This window comes from Sphaeramia orbicularis, chromosome 13 (assembly GCF_902148855.1).
Source record: "Sphaeramia orbicularis chromosome 13, fSphaOr1.1, whole genome shotgun sequence".
Taxonomy (NCBI): Eukaryota; Metazoa; Chordata; class Actinopteri; order Kurtiformes; family Apogonidae; genus Sphaeramia; species Sphaeramia orbicularis.
Genome location: NC_043969.1, coordinates 23,190,658 through 23,213,555, shown reverse-complemented (window position 1 = coordinate 23,213,555; position 22,898 = coordinate 23,190,658). Strand labels below are relative to the sequence as shown.

General features: G+C 36.4%; 1 protein-coding gene and 1 non-coding gene across 2 annotated transcripts; both read right to left on the bottom strand.

Annotated features, from left to right (window-relative positions):
• Positions 1-1,357: 1,357 nt before the first annotated feature.
• Positions 1,358-20,954, bottom strand: LOC115432248 (probable E3 ubiquitin-protein ligase HERC6). Its single transcript, XM_030153140.1, has 23 exons — positions 20,681-20,954; positions 17,965-18,121; positions 17,793-17,869; positions 15,592-15,819; positions 15,286-15,377; positions 15,047-15,174; positions 12,656-12,810; positions 12,381-12,436; positions 12,149-12,237; positions 11,985-12,044; positions 11,766-11,862; positions 11,106-11,286; positions 10,831-10,982; positions 9,689-9,808; positions 9,007-9,105; positions 8,723-8,902; positions 7,969-8,109; positions 6,989-7,155; positions 4,312-4,378; positions 3,374-3,444; positions 2,708-2,891; positions 2,038-2,140; positions 1,358-1,962 (listed from the first exon to the last, which is right to left on the bottom strand). The coding sequence occupies exons 1-23, from the start codon at positions 20,937-20,939 to the stop codon at positions 1,742-1,744; spliced, it is 3,084 nt and encodes a 1,027-aa protein (XP_030009000.1). The 5' UTR covers positions 20,940-20,954; the 3' UTR covers positions 1,358-1,741.
• Positions 13,531-13,603, bottom strand: trnav-aac (transfer RNA valine (anticodon AAC)). Its single transcript has one exon. It is a non-coding gene; the product is annotated as a tRNA-Val (tRNA).
• Positions 20,955-22,898: the final 1,944 nt, after the last annotated feature.

Here is a 22,898-nt window from a genome sequence, read left to right as displayed (position 1 = left end):
AAATAGTAACAGTGAAAAAAGTTAAATTATATTATGATCAGGTTTACATCTACAAAGTTTCCTTAAAAATCTGAATAACGTGAAGAACTTGAATTGTCTTAAGAAAAACAAGTGCAATTTTAACAATATTCTGCCTCGATTTATCAGTTTATCATTCACGCATGTGCATTAAAATTGCACAAAACATTTAATAACAGGTAGAATATTGGTAAAATTGCACTTACTTTTCTTAAGTCATTTCCGTTTGTTCCTTTTGTCCAGGTTATTCACATTTTTTGTAAAAGTATAGTTTGGCAATGTAAACATTTTCATGTAATTTTACTTTTTTACACCTAAAAAACAACGAGAAAATTTGGGGTTGTCATAATTTATAGGTTATAATGATAATATTTGACTGGTTCTGACCCACTTGAAATCTAACTGGACTGTATGTGTCTGTATGTGGAACCTGAATTAAAATGATTTTGACACCATTGATTGTTAATATCTTCAGTGTAATTTTTGCATTTCACAAATTCATCCCGTGGGCCAGACCGGACCCTTTGGGGGGCTGGATTTGGCCCCCGGGCCACATATTTGACACCTGTGATCTACAGTGTCACAACTATTTATTCCCATCATTTTTAAACAATATTGCTGATCCTAGACCTGACCAACTGAATCAACCCCAGATCATAACACTGCCCCCACAGGCTTGTACTGTAGGCACGAGGCATGATGGGTAATCACTTCATCTATCTCTCTTCTCACCCTAATGCACCCATCACTCTGGACTCCTCAGATCACATGACCTTCTTCCATTGAAACAGTCTAATCTTTAAGCTCACTATTAAACTGATGGTTAAGAAATGAGCAGCTTCTCACATCAGTTAGAGTTAAACAGGTTATAAATACAGGGTGTCCCAAAAAAACTGACATCATTTAAGATGTCCGTATCGGAGTGACTACATGGTCAGGAGAAATTATACTTATTAGGATTTATTTTGGACATTAAATGTTTTATTCTACAAATTTCAAGTGAAAAATTTATGAATTGATTATTTAATTTATGACATTTTCTAACAAATTCACGTTGCACATTCACATTTGACTGAGTTTGGGCGTACTTCAATACACAGAACGCCTTTTCCGTTGCAGTAAATGGCATGTCTAGTCCTGAAAGCAGAACAATAAAAATTATTACAGTTTTCTTAGCAAAAAAAATTTAAATTAAGTGATGAAATTATGTAAAATTTTTTGGGACACCACATATACGCATCACTGCAGTAGTTATCCAATGGAACGATCTGAACTACGTGCTTAGTTAATTCCAGGGATGTAGTATACAACATGTGTCAAAATAACTACAATCTTGAGAATAAACTGCACGACATTATTGAAGAAAAGAGCATTTATTTAAGGAACGCTTACAATTTGCACCCCTCCTCTAGTGCAGTTTTCAACAAAAACAATGAAAATATAATATATAACTCTAACAATGTCATTAGGTATCCAAAGAAAACATTACTTTGTTCTAAATACACATGTGACTGACACCGGTGCTTTAAATGTATACTTGTAGGATTTAATGATGACTTCACCACATAGTCTTTGCTTATAGCAGTTGAACAAATGAGTGGAAATCACAATTTTAGTTGAATAAATGCAGTCCTTCATCTGCATAAATTCTTACACAGAGCAATGTGAAAAAAAAAAAAAAAAAAACATACACAAGTGTTAAACATGAAGCAGGTGTAGTGTTTTATTCTTTCCAGAAGCCTCTGTTGTGATTAATAGCGTGTACCAGTCTGTCCCGCATCGTCCGCTCAACTGGGTATCTCTGGTAGAGGGGCAGGTACAACAGCAGGTGGCAGGTGAGGGATTCTGGGAAATGGAGTTCAGTGGCATTGGGCAAAACAGCGATGGTCATCTTGACGCTCTCCATACCCAGGAAGGGGACACGGTCACAGCCTGTGAGAAACACTGGAAAAGCAAACGAGACATTACAGCACTAATACATGTCACCACACACTGTAAACCAACATGTTTCAGACTTACACAGGAACCCTTTCTTTTGCTCAGGTGTCAGGTTCTCAAAAACCTCCCAGAAGGTAACAATGTTTGGGTGTTCAGCGTGGTACTCCCCAGAATAAACTGTGTTCTGCATCCAAAAATATAAAGAAAGAATTAAGGTGGAAGGTACTTGAAGGTTCCTGTGTACACGTTTGATAGAACTAACTACAAATTGAATGATTTCTATAAAGCTTTTATATCATTTCTTATGTGTGATTCATATTTTAGATCAATTATATGCTGAAGTTGGATGTTTCTAGAATTTAACTACTCCTCACAAGCGCACATGACTTTTTTTTAACAACTAAATGCTACTTTTCTTTGCTCTTATCTGTTGGTTTTTAAGATAAGATAAAAGATAAGATAATAAGGGAAATTCAGATGTACAGCAGCACAAAACTGCACTTAACTTAATCTAAAATTTCAGTATTTCTCTGTAAACTGAAATATTTACAATATTTAAAGATAAATAGCTGTAATAAAACGTAATGTCAAGGGGATACTTAATGTAAAACTGCTGATATAGAAGTATTTTGTACACTGAATTCTTGTTTTCACTGTGCTATGAATATTAATCTAAAACAAGTGTCCAATAATCTAAAACATCTGGATTTAGATCTCTTTGGTCACAGAATAGTCTCTCATCTCTACAGACCTGCTTGAACACCTCCCAGTCGTAGGTTTCTTGGCCCACCATCACTTCTTGCAGCTCCTCCGGCTGGAAGAAATCAACTACATCTATGTTACAGACCTTAAAGAAGCCTCTCTTAAAGGCCTCGAACACTCCCTCCACCGATGTGTTAAAGGCGTAGTCGATAAAGGCAGCGACAAACTCTTTCCTGTTAAGATATTAAAAACAATATCAGAAATTGTAACCAAGTGGAAAATATATTCAAGGATGCTTATGAATGTTGCTTTTACTAGTGTGATATTGGGTTACTTTTGTGATATTCAGTTGTAAATACACCGTTGCTGAATAATATTGTTTTCAGACACATTCCTCAGTATTCACCTTTAACCACATACTGAGTCCCAGTTACACTTTATCTATCAAGAATAAATCACATTGTCACTATCATTTCATGAGAAGAGGCAAAAATATTTTATGTCCACCTTCATGAGCCTTTGTCATATATTCCCCTCAGTCAGGCATTTATATGATTAATCTAATAATCAGCTTTACTAATCTATGTCAGGTCCCATGTGAGCGTAGATAGACTGATGTGTTATGTGTTTGTGAAAGAATGGAGGAAAGTGACCAAAAGTGAGACACATTTATCTGGATCTCTTCTTGTATTTCAGCCATTCTTTATGATCTTACTTGTTTGCATTTGTGACAGGTTTTTCACTCTCTTTTGGATCAAGCGCAACTGATTCTCCTCCCCAGGACACCTGCAAATAATTAAAGACATCAATGATTCAGACTGGTATAATTCAGTGAAAGACAAAGCAGAACAGTGATGTGATGGTGGCAGTGTGATCAATCAATCCAATTTTATTTATATAGCGCCAAATCAGAACAAAAGTTATCTCATGACACTTTACATATAGAGTTGGTCGAAACCAGACCAAGGTTATTACCGTGAACGAAAACTAACGAAATGACGAAAACTAGAATTGTAAAAACATTTTCGTTAACTGAAATAAATAAAAACTATAATTAAAAGAAAAAAAGATAACTAACTGAAACTGTATTGTGTGCTTATAAAACTAACTAAAACGTATAAAAATGATAGATAAAATTCCCTTCGTTTTCGTCGGATTGATAAGAAATCGATTTATTTCCCTCAAGCAATTTTAACTGCTTGCACCATATGATATTTAACGGTCCGTCACTTCTCGTTTAGAGTCATCTTCTCATCCCCACTCTACCTGGAAACATGGAGACTAAAGTTGGGAGAAAACAGAATCCTGTCTGGGATTTATTTGAATATGACGGCAAAGAAGATAAAAGATATAAAGAAACTACAACTAAATTAAAACGAAGCATTTAGAAAATAACGAAAACTACTAAAAACTAGCAAACCTGCTCTGAAAACTAATTAAAACTAACTGAATTAGAGGAAAAAAAAGTCAAAACTAAATAAAACTAAACTACAATGAAAAATCCAAAACTATTAGAACCTTGAACCAGACTCTAAGCCAATTTACAGAAACCCAACAAAATCCTCCAGGAGCAAACACTAGTGACTGGTGACAGTGGTGAGGAAAAACTTCCTTTGTGATGTGTGTAATGTGACAACTGTGACTTCAACGTACAGTGAAAGTCGTTTGCAGACCTTCAATCACATCGGGAGTGTACTCCTCTAAGATGCACTGCAAGGATCTGAAAACACAGGAAAAGATGAGCTTATCAGACACTTCACACAAGGGACAGACTGACTGATCTGCGCTGTTAGGACTTTTCTCCACATCAGCAGAGACGGGTGCTGATGGTGGCTGATATCTGAACTGGAAATACTGACTTTGAGGGAAATGTCAATCAATGTCAAGGAAGAAGAAACTCACTGACAGAACTGTATGTCCTCAATATCCATTATGTTTTCAGCTAAACAGGTTTTGAACGGACTAAAACACATCTCTGATTCAGTCATGTCACTAACATTGGGCGAACAAAAACTGTATTAATATAAACAATTATCTTATAAATCTCTCATCTGTTGGGATGTCATTAAATAAGACAATATCAAAAAGAATAAAGCCATACCCTGCTTTCTGTAAATTATCAGAGCATATTTTCTTTCTTGATAAATCACCCACACTCTGAAAACATCTTAAAGGGGTCATATTTTGCTCAACCCACTTTAATTAGTCTTTGGTTCATTTATTTGTGTATTTGGGGACCTTAATAGTTCATAAAGTTTGAATTTGAACCCTCCAGGTGCTGCAAAGCTATCTTTATATTAATTCTAGCAAAAATCAAGTGGATTTCTACAACCTGTTTTAATTCCTGCTTAATTTGTTACATTTTATAACTAGCTACGTCACGACATTTGCACATATAAGGTCAAGACTTCCGACAAACATATCTCAGAGTACTACATAATTGTTTATCAGCAGCACCGGCTGTAGTAAAAACTAAAATATGTCCAAACTTTGAGCCTTTTACCCAAAACATTCAGTTGTTGGTTGTATTAATGAACACAAGTGGCTGAACGGGACAGAGCAGCACAGTCAACAACCTGGAGGGGGTGGGGTGTGAAGTGGTTTATTTGGATTTAAAGGGCCAGCGCTCTAAACAACCCTTTTCTTGTCATTACTAAAAATAGGGTTGAAGATGGACCTGTGGAGGTGAATTAATGAAGTATTCAGACCCAAGCATAGCATTTACAGTTTATGTAGACCACAGGGAAATGTTTTAAAATGCATAATTCCATTTAAAAGCTAAATATCACTCTTTAAAACTAAATCCTAGGAGCCACCAACAGTAGCATTTAGAAAATTTTAATTTACAATAGCCAGGAATGAATACTGAAGTAATGAGTCTTTGACCTTGTTTGTAACCATAGCAACAGCATGGCTTATAAGAGGTTGATACTGGTCTTGAACAGCTCTTGGCTCATAAGGACCTAATCGAAACCATGGTTATGATATTGACGTTTATTAATCTACTATTGATCAACATCTGATTCATTTCTTATGGTGTCAAATATTTTCCTGTTGTCTATGCAGAAATACACTGGTGTAATGTAATATTCAAATTATTAAAATACATATAAAAAAGATGGTGAGCAAATATAAGTGATGTATGGTCACAATATGTTAGCTTTATAAAAGGCCTGTTTTTGCATATTTCTTTTTTCTATAGATAACAAGCTAACCATCCATGGAATAGTGTTTTTTGTAGGTTTACAGCTGCTTGTTATAATATATACCAGGGGTGTCAAACATGCGGTCCGGGGGCCAAATACAGCCCACCAAAGGGTCCAGTTCGGCCCCTGGGATGTTTTTGCCAAGTGCAAAAATTCCACAGTCTTGAATTGAATTAATCAAAAGAAAAATTTAGCTTGAATTAAGGAAAGAATCTTGAATTAGGCCCAAAAAAATTTCAATTAAGTAAAAAAAAAAAGAAAAAATCTTCAATTAAGTAAAAAAAATCTCAAATTTAGCAAAAAATCTTGAATTAAGCCAAAAAAAATCTTCAATTAAGTGAAAAAATCTTGAATTGAGCCAAATAAAAAAATCTTCAATTAAGTAAAAAAATCTTGAATTAAGCAAAAAAAAAATCTAGAATTAACAATTTTTTTTTCTTTGTTTTAGTGCAAAAAATAACATTAAATTATGGAAATATTCACATTTACAAACTATCCTGTAACAATTAAATGTGAATAACCTGAACAAATATAAACAACCTGAAATGTCTAAAGAGTCTTTAGTGTCTTTGTAGATCTGATCCATAATGCACATGGACAAATGATAAGTTGAGGAATAATATTGTTAATATTGCACTAAATTTTCTTATGTTTTTTTAAATTTAAATTTCAGTTTTTTCAGTTTTTTTTTTTTTTGGATAGTTCATAAAAGTAAGTATTTTCATAATTTAATGTTTTTTTACACTAAAACAAAGACAAAAATTTGGAGTTGTCATTATTTATAGGTTATTATGTTATTATTTTACTGGTCCGGCCCACTTGAGATCAAATTGGGCTGAATGTGTCCCCTGAAAGAAAATGAGTTTGACACCCCTGATATATACAAATAGTAGGTGGAATAACCTTTGGCTTTAGCATACATCCTTTCTGTCAATATTGTCTTGTTTTTCCATGTAATGTACTGTCTTGTTGACAGAAAAAGACTAGCTGAACTGAAATGATATTAACAATAAAATTCAATGGACTGTCCCTCCTATTTTCTACAGGAGGACGCTAAAATGTTCTCCTTCTCACAACAGATGATCTATGTCTATGACACATGCTTTATGTGTTTAAAGCATTACCTTGCCACTACAGGCTCAAACTCCTTCATGTCGTCTAATGAGGGTTTGACTCTGAGCAGCTTCTTGAAGAGAACCAGAGGGAACGGCAGGTGGACGATGTTGTGGTTGTAGAGAGCCAGGCCACACAAGACCCCAAACACAAAGTAACTCTTCTCCTCAACTTTTGGCTGGATGGCAGACGACAAATGGAAAGTAAGCATTTAGTACCATCTATGAACTGCATGGTTTGGGTTAGAGAGCAGAAGAGAATAGTTAGGAAAACAGAATTATAAGTTCACATCAGTTATGTTTTTCTTTCTTTTAATCAATCTAGTCAGCCATGCACTTGTTTTCAATGATGCTGAGAGAATGAAAAATACACACACAGAAATGTACTTGTGATGTCTTTAGGTCAAAAACCTAATTATTTCATATATTGAATAAATTATTTGATTAAGTTATAATAAATAAATAAATAAATAAGTTGATTTTATGTTAAAAACTGTTAAAATGCAGTGGTTTTGAAACTTGATAAGAGTGAGATATAATTTCCTAAAAGGATCTTTGTGCTAGTCATGAGCTATAGTTTAATGCTGAGTGAGTGCTCTTTTTTAGAGATGATCTTTGACATGTTTACTGGAGGACCTGCTAGTCTCACTGCAAATAGAAGTCAAAAACAACTCATGGATGAACTGAGTGTGCTCTAGATGCTTGTGCCTTGGGAAACTTTTGTCCTTTTACAAAAAAAAAAGAAACTACATAAAAGAGAACCTCCACATTAAGAAAGCAAGCCTTGTTTGGATTCTTCCTCATTTTGTTCACTGGTTCTCTAGCTTCACAGTCACATGTTGTGAGGACAGCACAATATTACCCAACAAAAAAGTGAAAATATCAAAGTTGTTTTTAATTATTATTTTAAACTGACTTGGAGGTACGATGGTGTTAAGGTTTAAATAATGTATTTTGAGTAATGTTTTAGGTTTTTAACTAAATACTTTTACCTTGGGGGGGAACCAGGCCAGAGTTTTGTGTTCATTGTACATGAACATTCCAGACTCTGGAGCCATCAGCTCATCGAACACATGGAGGAAGAAATCCCTTTTGTTGACGTTGGTCACCTTCCTGTCATCCACAAACTGCACCTAAGAAAGAAAAGAATCATGCTATTATCAGTGCCATTGAGTTTTTTCACTTTCAGAGTAGTGCATACTGAATAAACAACAGCTCATATAACCTTCATCCACATACTCAACACAAGTTGGGTTATGGAATTTAAGGAAATATAGGTTTTATTCCATAATCCAAACAACATATTATATTTCCACTGGCTGAGCAAAATCTCAAACTGAACCCTCATTTAGTGATCTGTGTTCTGTGATGATTTTGCTTCACTGCAGGTAGAAAATGGCGTATTGAATCTGGAGAAAAGTGCACACAAATAATTTATTCAGCATTCAGTTTCAGAATTGGGCAGCACGATTCGGTTAAAAAAAGTCATTTGCAATTATTTTGGACAATGTTGAAATGGGAACTTGACCTACAAAAACATTATTAAAAAAACTCCTAAACAATAAAAATGTAGTGATTTTAATGTGGACTTCTACACCTCTTTGTTCAGTGTCAGTGCCCACACCCACATTAGGGTTATAAACTGCAGCCTTGTGTGATTATACTGTCACAGTCTGACATTATGTTTACATTTTAATGAACTGTGCAGGTTTGCTTGAGAATGCTAAGGTTTATGTTCATGTTTACCTGAAGCTGCCTTTCAAAGGCGCTGTGGTCAGCTGCACTGATCTGTCTGAAGGTGTCCTCGACCAGGTGAGGTCGTCTCAGAGTTAACTGGAAGATCGGTGCCGGAGGAGAGTCTGCAGAGTTCACAAACGACTCATGAGGCCACGCCAAAGCCAGGTCATGCATGAAATGGTGGATCCCCTGAAATCACAAAACCACACTTTTATTAATAGTCAAAATGTATAAGAGACTTTATTTCATGCAATTTATAGCTTTATATATTTAAAAAATCATTTAAGTAGTACCTTCGTGAAGTAGGCAAAGATGTTGAAGACTGCAACCTTGCAAATCGGAGTCAACAAGAACGGGTAGCGGCAGAAGATGGCAGGTGTGTTGGCATCATCCTTTAATAAAACGTAAATTATAAACTGTACACAGAAAGTAATTCAGCAAGAGACAGAAAAGAACATGTAATATTTTAAAGGGAAGCAAAGGTAACATCTAATGTTGTATGTAGACAAAAAGGAAAATACGTATCGTTAGCCTCATAGCATAAAGGTCATATTTTTGGCCAAACTGTGATATCTGCATAACTGTATTCTCCTAACACTGCTGATGAATTTTTCATCACTGGCTATGACCTGAAAAAATATGACTTAGGCAATGATGCTATGAGGCTAATGATAGTCACAACCTGGTTTATGTGGTCAGTTGGTTGCAGTCTACCATTTCACCACTAGATGTCACTAATATCACACACTGAGGCTTTAGGTACTTATAACTAGTCTGATACTGTTAGTAAAACGGGAACTTTGGTTGATTTCATTTGAGACAATGTGCCTAACGGTATATAATATATAAAGACATAAAACACCGGGAGTGATACGTTTATTTTAAATGTCTTAAAAAAAAAAAAAAAAAACATCATGAACTTCACTGAATGTGTGTTTAGTTCTTTTAAACTGTAACTGAAGCGTGTAGTTTTACCTCATTTTTAGAGAACAAAACCCACAAAGAGACATCTTCCAGAGGCACGATATTTGCAATGATTTCTTCCACATAAAAGGTGCTCAGTGGGACTTTGTAGGATTTTCCTGATTTGTTCACCTGTCAAAGAATACATACAATAATAATGCTTTGAAATCTGGATTATTCTCTAGTATATGAAGAAGTCTCCAAACTCTATATGTTTTTCAAACAGTCTTGACTTGATAAATTGTCCCTTAGTCCCATAATCAACATTGTGATTTTCTACACAAATACAAAGTGAAACATCTGAATAGATCTGACTCTAAACCCTCTGATGGTTTCATTAGTGGCTTTTCCATTGGACATCTGTGCAAAACTTTACCGATATTTACTAAATTTCAAACAGAAGTGCGTAATGTTGGTTTTTTCATTAAATCACAAATGCAATGATTTGTTTATTTATTATCGCGAGATGACACGAGATGTCATTCCATAAACATGGTGACGAACATAAATATCACATTGATTTATGGACATATTCATAATTATTATTAAATATTACCCCTCTATCCTGTCCTAAATTCAAATATGATTTGGTTTCCTGGTGTGTCCACACATACTGCACCATGTTTCTTTTAAATCTCTTCTTTTCCGCTTGTTGTAACATTTGTCAACATCTGTTTTTTTTTTTTGTTCACATGATTCTAGTTGCGGAAAAAGTTCTTTCCATTGCAGTTTTGTGCGATATATCAATGTCGCTATGCCCAAAAAACCACTTCTTGCCAGTGCAAACATTTTATATCAAAATACGAGAGTTTTGGCAAAATTGCCTTTTTTTCCATTAGGCCAATTTTTATGCACAAGTTACATTCACATAATTTGAAGGTCAATGGAAAAGCAAGTAGTGAAGACTTAACCATGTTGTTAATGATGTCAATTAATTGTGCAAACTCTGAGTGTGCTATTAAGGCAACAATGTATGACAATAGATGACAAAACTAACTATATACACTACTTCTAAAATATACAAATGTGTGAGTGCAACCTGTTCATAAAACACACAGCTGAGCCAGACCCTGAACTGTTGTTTTTCCATTTGGCAAATTTTTATGCACAAGTTACAGTCGCGCAATTTGAGGGTCAATGGAAAAGACCTTCACCTTGTAGAGTAGTTTAAGGGCTTCCAGCAAGTATTTGACTCCAGGGTTGTGAGTCGCCAGGAGGCCATTTTTTAACATGAAGGCCAGAGCTTTTTTGAATACGGAGATGTGCTTCATCAGTATGGTGGGTGTCACAGAAGACCACCAGGTTCCTACAGACACATAAGTCAGAACATATTTTATATTAAATTCTACATGTTGGGTAGTGCTGGCATTAACAGGAGGACTTTTGGACAAAATCATAAATAAAGAAGTAATAAGTAGTAATTGTTTACTTAGTGTTTTCAAAGCCTTCTCATTCAGCTCTGTTATACTGATCGCCAGGGCCAACACATCATTCATGACGTGCGAGTCGTTTCGGAGAACAGGTAACGTCAGCAGAATCAGGAAGATCTCTGGAGACCTCAAAAACTCTCTTGCAGTGTACAGCAAATCCATGTGGACCTGTAGGTTCAACTGCACAAAAAACTGATTTTTCAGATACAGTCACAAAAAAAAAAAAAAAAAAAAAAAAAAATAGTAGACCCCCCTTGTTTTCTTTAATTTGTTGTTCATTTTAATGCCTGGTACAACTAAAGGTACATTTGTTTGGACAAATATAATATAATAAGAGCGGATATCTAGTCATTTTCCATCGTTTTCTTTATAATAACCAAAATCACTTAAGTTCTTGCAATAACAGGTATGTCATTGTACTGACAAAAGCAGAGCTTTTAGGCATGCCATGTTTTCTTTTCTGTCTAATTTTAGTCACATGATGCCACACAGGAGTTAGTACTCGATTGTATAACCATTGTTTTTGATGACTTTTGATGGTCTAATAATTTTTTCTGCGACTATATAATGGGCTCTGCAGCAATATTTCATATATACACAGAGAGAAAAAGAGATTTGTTAAAATAATGTGTATAATTGTTTTAAAGTGTGCTCTTAACTGATTGTTGGATCCATGGTATGGCCATCAGTTGGTCAAAAGCTCGACTGGCTGCCTCCAGGTCCACAGTTAAAGCACCTGCTTCTGCTGGACACTTACTGTTGACCAAAGCATTACAAGAAACAGGTACACGGAAACAAAATGATTTAAGTATTATTTTAAATTCGTATTTGATTATTTTTGTTAGTAAATTAACAACTAGCAGCTATAAAATACTCACTTAGCTTTGGTGAAACTTGCAACAAGACTTGAACTTGTGAAAAACATTGACAGTATTTCTCTGTTGAAGACAGTTGAGCATTCAGAGGGACTGATCAATACTGCAGTTTCTTTATATTTGACATTTTATTTACGTAGAATAACAGCACAACAATGAATGAGGACCTCTTTGTCACCATGCTCTGTGGTGTTGCCAGCCATCTTTGCACTGTTGTCTCCTCAACTCGTCCAATTATCTGATTTTGATGCGAATTCTTTAAAGGAAAATTATATAAGAAAGGTTAACAGTGTTTACAGCAGAAGAATCCACTTAAAATAAGTCAACTCTGATGTGGCCTTTTAAAAAAAACAAACACATGATTGTGGTTATTTTTCAGTGATATTTCAGCACTTTTACCTTTGCAGATGAAATGTAAGCAAAGTTCGTATTCCATCCAGCTGCGATTTTCAAGTCTGTTTAATGAAACAAAGGCAAATAAATTCAGACATGTAGTTTGAGTCTGAATATCATCTTAAATTGACATATTAGAAATAAACATGAGACAAAATCCCCTCCAAAACACTAATGAATCAAATCAAGGTAATTACTTAATTCGACTAAAAATTTCACTATTGACAGGTAATTAGAAAAATAAAGATAACTGCGTCATTAAGCACACACAGAACACATACCAGTGGGAACGGCTGCTGCACTGTCAGTGGTCCATGGGAGCTGGACTAGACTGGGGGTCAGACTATTTTCAGGTCGTCCACTTCCAATCTGACCTTTGACCCCATTACCAAAGGCCCACAGCTGGCCTGAGGAGCTCAAAACTAGAGTGTGATGCCTAGAAGAGACGACCCAGTTATGATGAAATTTTTTTTTTGTCAGTATAGTGTTTTAGATGCAGATACTGTACATTTAAGCCATCACTAGCTGAAACATGCAGAAACACACCACACACTGCAAACAAACAGCAGTGGGCTGCCATGTCAGGCGCCAGGGGGCAAATGAGGGGGTTAAGTGCCTTGCTCAAGGGCATATCAGCCCCTGAGCCAACAACCTTTGGTCATAAACCACAGGGTTCCTACAGGTTTCTACAAGTTAAATTTAAGACTTTTTAAGACCTTTTTAAGACTACTTAGAACAGGATTTCATGCCTGTTTCACAGCCATACTGGCAAAAATCTGTGACTCCTAGAGTTCAGGAAAATTTACAAATTTACTCCAACGGCTTGATTCCTTCTGTTCAGAGTCATTTCTCACCAGGGGCTGCAAAGTTAGCAACTGGTTCCTAATTTCAATATAAACTGTCCGGTTGGAGCAGGTGGAAGTGAGTCGACTAAAGTTACTTTCTTTGCAGTTTGGACAAACACATTTCAACACAATACAGTCAACAAGTTTAAGGCAACATCATTTAAGACCTACCATATCAAACTGAATACCTTCTAAAGACTTTTTTAAGGTATTAAATGCAGACTTGTAAACTCAATACTTTTAAGACCCTGAGGGAACCCTGCAAACCAAGTCTCCTTCTCGGCCACAGTTGCTTCTAAAAATAACTCAGCTGTTCCTGCCCGGTTTCGAACCGAGGACCTTTCGCGTGTTAGGCGAACGTGATAACCACTACACTACAGGAACTGGCTGGGGTAAAATAAGAATCAGCAGAATACATGCTATGTTTTCTGGAGCTCCAACTAAAACTTCCTGTAACCCACCTTAAAGAACCCCTGATCTCCCCCACCCACACCATACCACCCACCCACAACTACCATCCAGCCCCACTCCCAGCAAGAACTGCATTATGTGCAGTAATTATTTCAGGTTTTTTTTCAGCTCTTCCTATTTTACTTTAGGCAAGGCAGGTTTATTTCTATAGCACATTTCATGTACAAGACAATTCAAAGTGCTTTACATAAAACATTAAAAGCATTACAGCAGAAGCAATAAAAAGTATAGGTATGAGAGAAACAAACAAACAAACAAAACAAAATCAGATAAATCGATAAAACAGATAAAAACTTAAAAGAATACAAACTCTATTCAAATGCAGCTGAGAACAGGTGGGTCTTTAACCTGGATTTAAATAAACTGAGTGTTTCAGCTGAACTGAGGTTTTCTGGGAGTTTGTTCCAGACATGTGGAGCATAGAAGCTGAACGCAGCTTCTCTGTGTCTGGTTCTGACTCTGGGAACTGACAACAGACCGGATCCAGATAACCTGAGGGGTCTGGCAGGTTCTTACTGGGTCAGGAGGTCACTGATATATTTTGGTCCTAAAGCATTCAGAGCTTTATAGACCAGCAACAGAACTGTAAAGTCTATCCTCTGACGGACAGGCAGCCAGTGGAAGGACCTCAGAGTTGGACTAATGTACTAATTTACTACTGAGAAACTTTTCTATATACCTGTATATACTTATTGTATTGTTGTGATTGTGGATTTTATGTGAGCTGCTGGACACCTTCAATATTCTAGTCAGACACAACCCAGTCACTATAAACAATTATTAACTAACCCTAACCCAGATCCTTCCCCCTCTCATGTCATCTTTCCAGTCTACCTACATTATTTAGAAGTATTTTTAAACAAAAAAAAAAAAAAAGTTGGACTAAAATCTCATTTTTTTTTCCCAGACCACATTACCCCCCCCCCCCCCCCCCCCCCCCTTTACGATTTTCCGTACTGATGGTCGAAAATTACCCTCTTGAAAAATGGTTTCAAACAGTCTGAAATACCTCACATGTGACTAACTGATGCCTTTGGGATTGTTTAGAAGTATTTCTAAGCAAAAAAAAAAGCTGGATCAAAATCTCTTTTTTTTTTTCCCAGACCACATACCACCCCCACCCCACCCCCCCCCCCCACCCCCCCCCCCACCCCCCCCCACCCCCTTATGATTTTCTCTATCAGTAGTTGAAAATGACCCCCTTCAAAAATGGATTTACACTGGATTGGCAAAAAGCCCAGAAATAAATAAATAAATAAATATGTTGTGATAAAACACAGTTACACTGGATTGGCAAAAAGCCCAGAAATAAATAAATAAATAAATATGTTGTGATAAAACACAGTGACTCTTTACCTGCCACATGCGATTTGTGAGGCACGTCCACCCAAACCCTCCACAAGTCTGGGTCTCACTTCATTACCAGATGAGTTATGACCCAGCTGACCATGACGTCCATCTCCAAAAGTGAACACCTTCCCATCCTAACAACAGAATTAATTAAACAGTTGTAATTACAGAGTTATAACTATAGTGTTCCATATTCTTTACACTGGATGAGTATTATCTGGCCAGGCTGAAGCAGGCGTTGGTACCTTTGTTAACACAGCTGTATGTGCTTCTCCACAGCTTATGAAAGAAACACCTAGAGGTCTGAGAGCAGGTACCATGCAGATGTTGAACCTACCTGAACAAACGACAAAACATGGATGACAGGCTAAGTTCAAAGTATTCTGCAACAGATAAGTGGCTTAAATTGCAGCAGTTATTGTCTCTGTCAGCAGATGGCACAGGTTGACTTGTGAAACTGGTCTGACAAAGGCCAGCCAGCTCCTGTATGATGCAACATGTGCTGTGTGCTACATGTCAAAGACTGAATGAATAACTGGGTGTTTTTATACCCTTCTCGTCGACCCTGTTGAGGCCCAGCTGACCCACTTTATTGGCCCCACAGCAGTACACCAGGCCTGGCAGAGTGAGGACCAGGGTGTATTCTGCTCCGGCAGCGATCTGGCTCACTGCGACACCGATCAGGGAGTGGATCAGGACCGGTGTGTACTGCAGTGACACCTCCTTCCCAAGACCCAGCTGACCATGACTGTTCTGACCCCAGGAAAAGACATCTCCACCTGGAAAACAGTCCAGAAAAAAAACAATCAATAGGTAAGCGAAGGTGAGTTTATATAGCACATATCATACTTGTTGTGCTTTACAGTGCTTAAACAATAGAATAAAAGAATATTAAAAATGCAATTAGAAGAGAATAAAGGATACATAAAACAGTAATAGATTAGGATAAAAAAAAATAACAGTACTGTGGCACAAAATATCAGTTTGTGTGTAGACTGGTAACTGGTCACATCCTGAAACGTCACGTCCCAAAAAGTACCATGGCAATCAGAGAGCAAATAGGGGGAACCCAAAGACGGTGGAGACTTAGTTCACTAGGTGACACTACAGACTAAAATATGGAAGACTCAGGTTTGATTCCCAGTCAAAGCAGCATTTTTTTTTCTGCAGATTTTCAAACGGGGGGGCACAGTGCCAGTAGGTAAATACGACATGGATATAAATCAGCCACTGGGACAACGTTCAGAGTGCAGAATTCGGAGCACTGCACTCAATACACAGAACTGACACAGAACTGAGAAGTCACACGGTACACTGCCGCATCTAACCTGTAGCTCCGCCCACCTTCTCCAGCCTCACTAATTGCACACAGCAAAGAACACCATAAAACAACAACATATAGAGCATTTACAACAATAATTCCTATTCTATACTATATACTATCATTAATTTCTCGTTTCTTCCATCGATTGCCACAGTACTGTGGTAGCAAAATCCACAAAAGAATGCACTGAAGTATACGCCATATATCACCACAGTACTGTGGCAACAAGAGGATAATGAGTTCATGGAACAGTATCCATGATTGGCTCTAGTACAAATGCTAACATTTCATTGGCTCTGTGGCAACAGACAAACTGATATTTCGTGCCACAGTACTGTGGCAGTAGCCACTGCCATAAAATAATGTCATTAAATCTATATTAAAGTGATTAAAAGAAAATACAGCTCTCTAGACTTACAGATTAACATCAGATCCACCTCTTGCCTATTAAGCTGTATGTAACTCTGAATAAAAGCCCCGTGTCTCCCAGTCACTGACTATAGCTAAAAGTGTGTTGTACATCATCTTATGTGTTTTGGGGATTCTGGAATAAAAATAGAGAAAAAAAAGAGCAATGAGGTCATTTTCACCTCCATTGCCAGGTCTAAACCATTCAGTGATTTTTATTTATTTTTTATGAACCAGGTAAGTTCGGACCTTCTTGCTGTGAGGCAACAGTGCTAACCACTGCACCACCGTACTGCCGTTTGTAGATTTGTAGACAAGTAACAACACTTTCAAATCTGTTCCATAACTAACCTGAAGCCAGTGTAAAGATGTTGGACCTGGTTTAATGTGTTCTGGTCTAATGGTCCTGGTTCTGAATGAGCTGCAGCTGTTTGATATACGTTTTGGGAAGTCAAGTCACAAGAGTATTAGAACTGACTCTACTGGAGCTTCCACTGGTCCTTTTTGAACACATAATTCTGAATTCTATTTATACTTTCAGGTGATAGAAACCTGTTTTGGTCACAGCTTTGATATGGATGGTAAATGTCAGATCTGAGTGTATTAACACAGGTTACAAATCTGATCCTTGTTTTTTAGAGGCACAGATGCAAGTTTTATCCCTATTTAATTGTAGAAAACCTTGGTTCATCCAGTCACTAGTTTGGAAAAAAAATATTTATGAATTAATTAGATCATGGATTTGTCAGTTTGAATAATGTAATGACTGCCTCATGATATTATCAGGGAGTACATACTGCAATTTGCAAAAATGATTTTTGCACTGTTCTGGGGCTCCTGCACGATGTTTTTATACTATTTAACTTTGACTACATTTTTTCACTGCACTCTCTGAATACACATGGCAATTAACATGAAACTGTAACTAGTGTAGTGGAATTCCTGATACTTTGAACACTGACATGTAAAACTAAAATTTTCACTATTCACTGTTGATGAACTTATCTTTCAGAATCCTACCTTTAGTTAACGCCAAGGAATGGGAATTTCCACAAGCAACTTGAATCACTGGTACTGGCAGTGGTAAAGGCACCCCACTGCATGTTAATGAGACAAAGATGTACAAATAACACAATAACTTCAAGTGATCTGTATGCAGTGTTTTTGACTAATGCATAGAATATGAGCCCACCTGGGTCTGTATTGGTCACACTCTGGATCTGGTAACAACCCGAGCTGTCCATCCTCTCCAGCCCCCCAAGAGAAGACACCTCCAGTTGCATTTACAACCAGACAGTGATCCTGACCACAAGCCATGGCCACCACTTTACTCAGTCCCTTTACACGGCCTTACACAGGGGAGAGCAGAAAACAGTCAACATACGTATACAAGAAGAGGAATCCTTTGTGATACTTCAAGAATTTACAATTTTCAAACCCCTACACACAAATCTTTACAAATATTTATACTTGGGAATTTGGGAAAAAAAAACAAAAACAACAAACTTTTCTTTTCACCTATATGTGTCAAATCAAACTACTTTTATAAGCTATACATGAAACACTGTTAACTTATTATTAGTAGTAGTAGTAGTATTATCATTACTACAACAAGTAGTAGTACTTTTTATTTATATTCTTATTATTATTTTGATTATTGCTATTATTATTCCATTTATTTATTATTATGTATTAATTTACTGAAATAGCATTGACTGTATTGTGATTGTAGACGCTAGTGTTATATTTATTACCTTTTTTTTAATCCTCCTGCTCTTGTCAAGAATTGTCTTTGAGGTCGTGTTAAGCCTGTTGTGTCCTAAAAACAACTCAGAATGTCCAACTTTCCCGTCTGTATTTGAACTCAACAGAAAAAAACAAAGTGCAGCTCTAAGTTTTGTTTGTGAGGCTGAAGTTTGTATCCGATTCACAGCTTCCAATTGGAATGTTCCGGTCCACCTTAAAAGTGGTATAACACCTGTAGATGGCAGTATTCAGTCATTTTCAGGCTAATAAACTGAAAAATTGAACAAATGATGTCAAAAGGTATCATAATCGTGTGTTTTATTCATTTTTATTTTAACTTTTTTTTCTTACTGATCTCAGTCCCTTTATTATATTTATGAAAACTAAAAAAAAAAAAAAAAAAAAAAAAAAAAAAAAAAAAAAAAAAAGAGCAATTTCACTGCTTCCCCCCCACCCCCATCCACATTATATTAGACCAGTACACTTAGACCTGTCAAATCTGCACTAGATTATCATGGAGACTCCAGAGACTCTTTAAAACAGTTTCTGATTTGTGAAACCTTTACTCTATTTCTGAAAATGCAAAAAAGGGTGATTTCATTGTTTATTTTTCCCCATCCAGACCACATTAGACCAGGTCCATGATAATCTTGTCCAGATTTGACAGGTCTAAACTTAGTGGTTTGTGATCTAGACCTAGTCCAATTATTGTTATTATTATTATTATTATTATTATTATTATTATTATTATTATTATACTTTTTTTCTTACTTCCTTTAAATGTTTCCCTGATTCTTCCAAGCCCTATATAATCACACACACATTATGCATTAAATTAACAAATGTAGGTTTAAGTTTTGTTTCTTTCTTATCAGTCCCAGAAACAAAAGATGAGGCTGAAGTTGGCATCCAATTTACAGCTTCCAATTGGAATTTCCAGGTCCACCTTAAAAGTGGTATAACGCCTGTAGAAGGAATTATTCGGTCATTTTCAAGTTAATTCATGAACTGAAAAATTTAACAAATAATGTCAGAAGCTATCATAATCTTGAGTTTTATTCATTCATTCATTCATTCATTTTCTGAACCCCCTTTACGGTCACAGGGGTCGCTGGAGCCTATCCCTGCTACTTATTAACATGGACCTGGACTAATGTGAATGGGAAAAAGCAGTGAAATCATCCTTTTTTGCATTTTCACAAATAGCGTAAAGGTTTCACAAATCACAAACTGTGTTTTAAAGAGTCTCTAGAGTCTCCATGTTAATCTAGTCCAGATTTGACTGGTCTAAGTGTACTGGTTTGTGATCTGGACCTGGTCTAATATGATGTAGATGGAGGGAAAAGCAGTGGAATCAGGTTTTATTTTTTTAGTTTTTATAAATATAATAAAAGGAATGAGATTAGTACGAAAAAAAAGTGTTAAAATAAAAATGAATAAAACTCAGGATTGATACCTTTTGACATCATTTGTTCAATTTTTCAGTTCATGAATTATCTTGAAAATGACTGAACAACGCCATCTACAGGCCTTATGCCACTTTTAAGGTGGACCGAGTAATTCCATTGGAAGCTGTGAAGTGGATGCCGACTTCAGCTTCGTCTTTCGTTTCTGGGACTGACAAGAAAGAAACGAAACTGAAACCTGCATTTGTGTACTGCGTCATGTGTGCGTGTGGTTTTATGGTTTGAAATGGAAGAATCGGGGCGATAGTTAAAGTAAGTAAAAAAATAAAAATAAAACAAAAAACAAAACAAAAAAAAACAATAAAGATAATAAATAGGACATAAATAAACAAACAAACAAAAAACCTAAGTAGCCTACATAGGCTGGCTCAAGTGCAGTTTTGTTCTGGAAAACGGTCTATATTTACTGAAAGTACAAGGAAACAAACTCCTCAGCTGGATCACAGGTGTGGGATGATTCGGCTCGTGGGGAACCGGAAGGAGCGCGAGCCAGGGCCAAAACCCTGTGTGGACTGTGACACTTTTCTAACTTTTTAACTATTATTATTTTTATTTATTTATTTTACTACTGATTAAATTTAAAATAACTAAAAACAAAATAAAATAAATAAAAAATAAAATACTTAAATAAAAATTACAGTCTGTTTACAGTTCAGTGCTACCTTCGTGGCTTGTTTGAACTTTTCCAAACCCTACCTGGAGTTTTTCCATCTTTATTCTTTCGTCCAAGTTGTCCCTGTCCGTTGTGTCCACACGACAACACGTCTCCATCCTTAGTCAGAAACAAAGTGTGTTCCTCTCCACAGCAGATGTCGGTGATGACTTCAGGGACAGTCCAGGACACAGGACTCAACCCAGATGTGTTTGGACCAAACTGTCCTCTGGAGCAGTCCCCCCAACACAGCAGCTCCATCCTGGTTCCACCTGGACTGGACAGAGGACAAGTTCCTGTCATAGTCTGCGGAGGACCGCTTTATCTGAGCTGACGGTGCGTTCAATAGCCATCGGGCATATTTTTACCAGTCTCGGAATTTTGCATTTAAAGCACATTTTATTTGCAAATGTAGATTATTAAGATAAGTTACCAAATATGTATATATTTTTGTTCGAGCTGTCTTTTTTTATTAAACGTAATTCCGACCAGAATTATATACAAGTGTCTTGCTGTAATATGTTCATTTCAAAATTCACACACGTACTCTGAAGGCATCATGATCAGGTGATGGACATTTTATTTTTTTTATTTTTATTTTTTAAATTCAATCCTACGTGTTACTTTAAACCAATAATGTACAGTGAGTAGGACAACTTCAGCTTTTGGCAATTTTGGCCACTATTTTTAAACATTTTGATATGTTTTTTGACATTATTTTAACTAAATACATGAATTTCATTGCTATTATTTTATGTGCATGTGAGTGAATGACTGAGTATCAATGTGAAATTACTTTAATACAAAGATGTAAAATGAAAACAAACTAATAAAGAAGGCATTCAGTAATAGTCAATTTTATTCAAAAATATATGACAAAATTCATCACTTAGAAATATAATGTGTCAACAATACATACAACAGGTATGTGTGGGGAAATAAAACAGAGGTTTCATTTTCTCAGAAATGACATTTACAAGAGAGTATCATCATTACACAGCAAATGACAGTACAAAGGATGTAATGTTCCTGCAGGTTGTATTATTCTGTCTGCCTACAAATACAGGGTGGGGAAGCAAAATTTACAATATTTTGAGGCAAGGATTGAAAGACAGTGTATGACCAATTAGTTTATTGAAAGTCATGAGAATTTATTTGCCACAAGAAAATTGACATAATAGAAAATGTTTTTATTCTATGTGTCCTCCTTCTTTCTCAATAACTGCCTTCACACGCTTCCTGAAAATTGCGCAAGTGTTCCTCAAAAATTCAGGTGACAACTTCTCCCATTCTTCTTTAATAGTATCTTCCAGACTTTCTCGTAATAGTTTTGCTCATAGTCATTCTCTTCTTTCCATTATAAACAGTCTTTATGGACACTCCAACTGTTTTTGAAATCTCCTTTGGTGTGACGAGTGCATTCAGCAAATCACACACTCTTTGACGTTTGCTTTCCTGATTACTCATATGGGCAAAATTTTCTGAAAAGGTATGGATAATAGTGTTAGGTATGATTATGACATCAATATATGTTTGGTTTCAAAACAATTGACGTAGTGCCTGCTGAGAAAAAACAACTAAATGTTCATTGTAAATTTTGCTTCCCCACCCTGTGTATTATGTGTGATGTAGAAGAGTGCAATATTCTTACAGCATATAAACATCTGCAGCTCCTAACTTGCAGAAACAAGAGTATCATTTAATAATTTCCTAACAGCTTCATTCATTTGCATAATTTCTTGCATCTTGGAGCAAAAAAGTAACAGTAACCTCAAGTATATTGCAAATAAAGTGAGAATAAAAATACTTCTGTGCCTCCTCTTGTTTCTGTTTTTGTTTGGCCTATGACAGAAGTTTTTGGCCAAATAGTGGTGGGGGGGTTGACCAGTAGTTCAGATGTGTCTCCTTTGCACAGGCTCTGTGGTTTATCAGAAACAACATGGCGGCTCATTAAGGCCATGTAATGTTTGGTGTTTTCAGAGGTACCCATGTACTCAATGTTCTGTCAAAGGGACACTGGCTCAGATATCGTGGTAAATGTTCCTTCCACTTCTCTGTGTCCTTTCCATTGACGTTGACGTCTAAAAGAGAGTACACTCCTACAGAGCCATCCTCAAAACCCACAACTACACACTGCTGCTCACACACAGCCAACGTCAAGGGATTCTTAGGCAGACACACACTTCCTATCTGGGTCCCGTCTGCCAGACGTATCACTGTGAGGACAGGCCTCACATGGAGGTGACACACACAGTTACTGTC

Excerpts from the sequence above, each read along its gene's own strand:
- LOC115432248 (XM_030153140.1), bottom strand. The coding sequence starts at position 20,939 with ATGACAGGAACTTGTCCTCTGTCCAGTCCAGGTGGAACCAGGATGGAG. Across the intron at positions 15,175-15,285 it reads ATACAGCTGTGTTAACAAAG|GATGGGAAGGTGTTCACTTT; the intron begins GTACCAACGCCT and ends TTCTGTTGTTAG. Across the intron at positions 11,287-11,765 it reads TACCATGGATCCAACAATCA|TTGAACCTACAGGTCCACAT; the intron begins GTTAAGAGCACA and ends TTTTTTGTGCAG.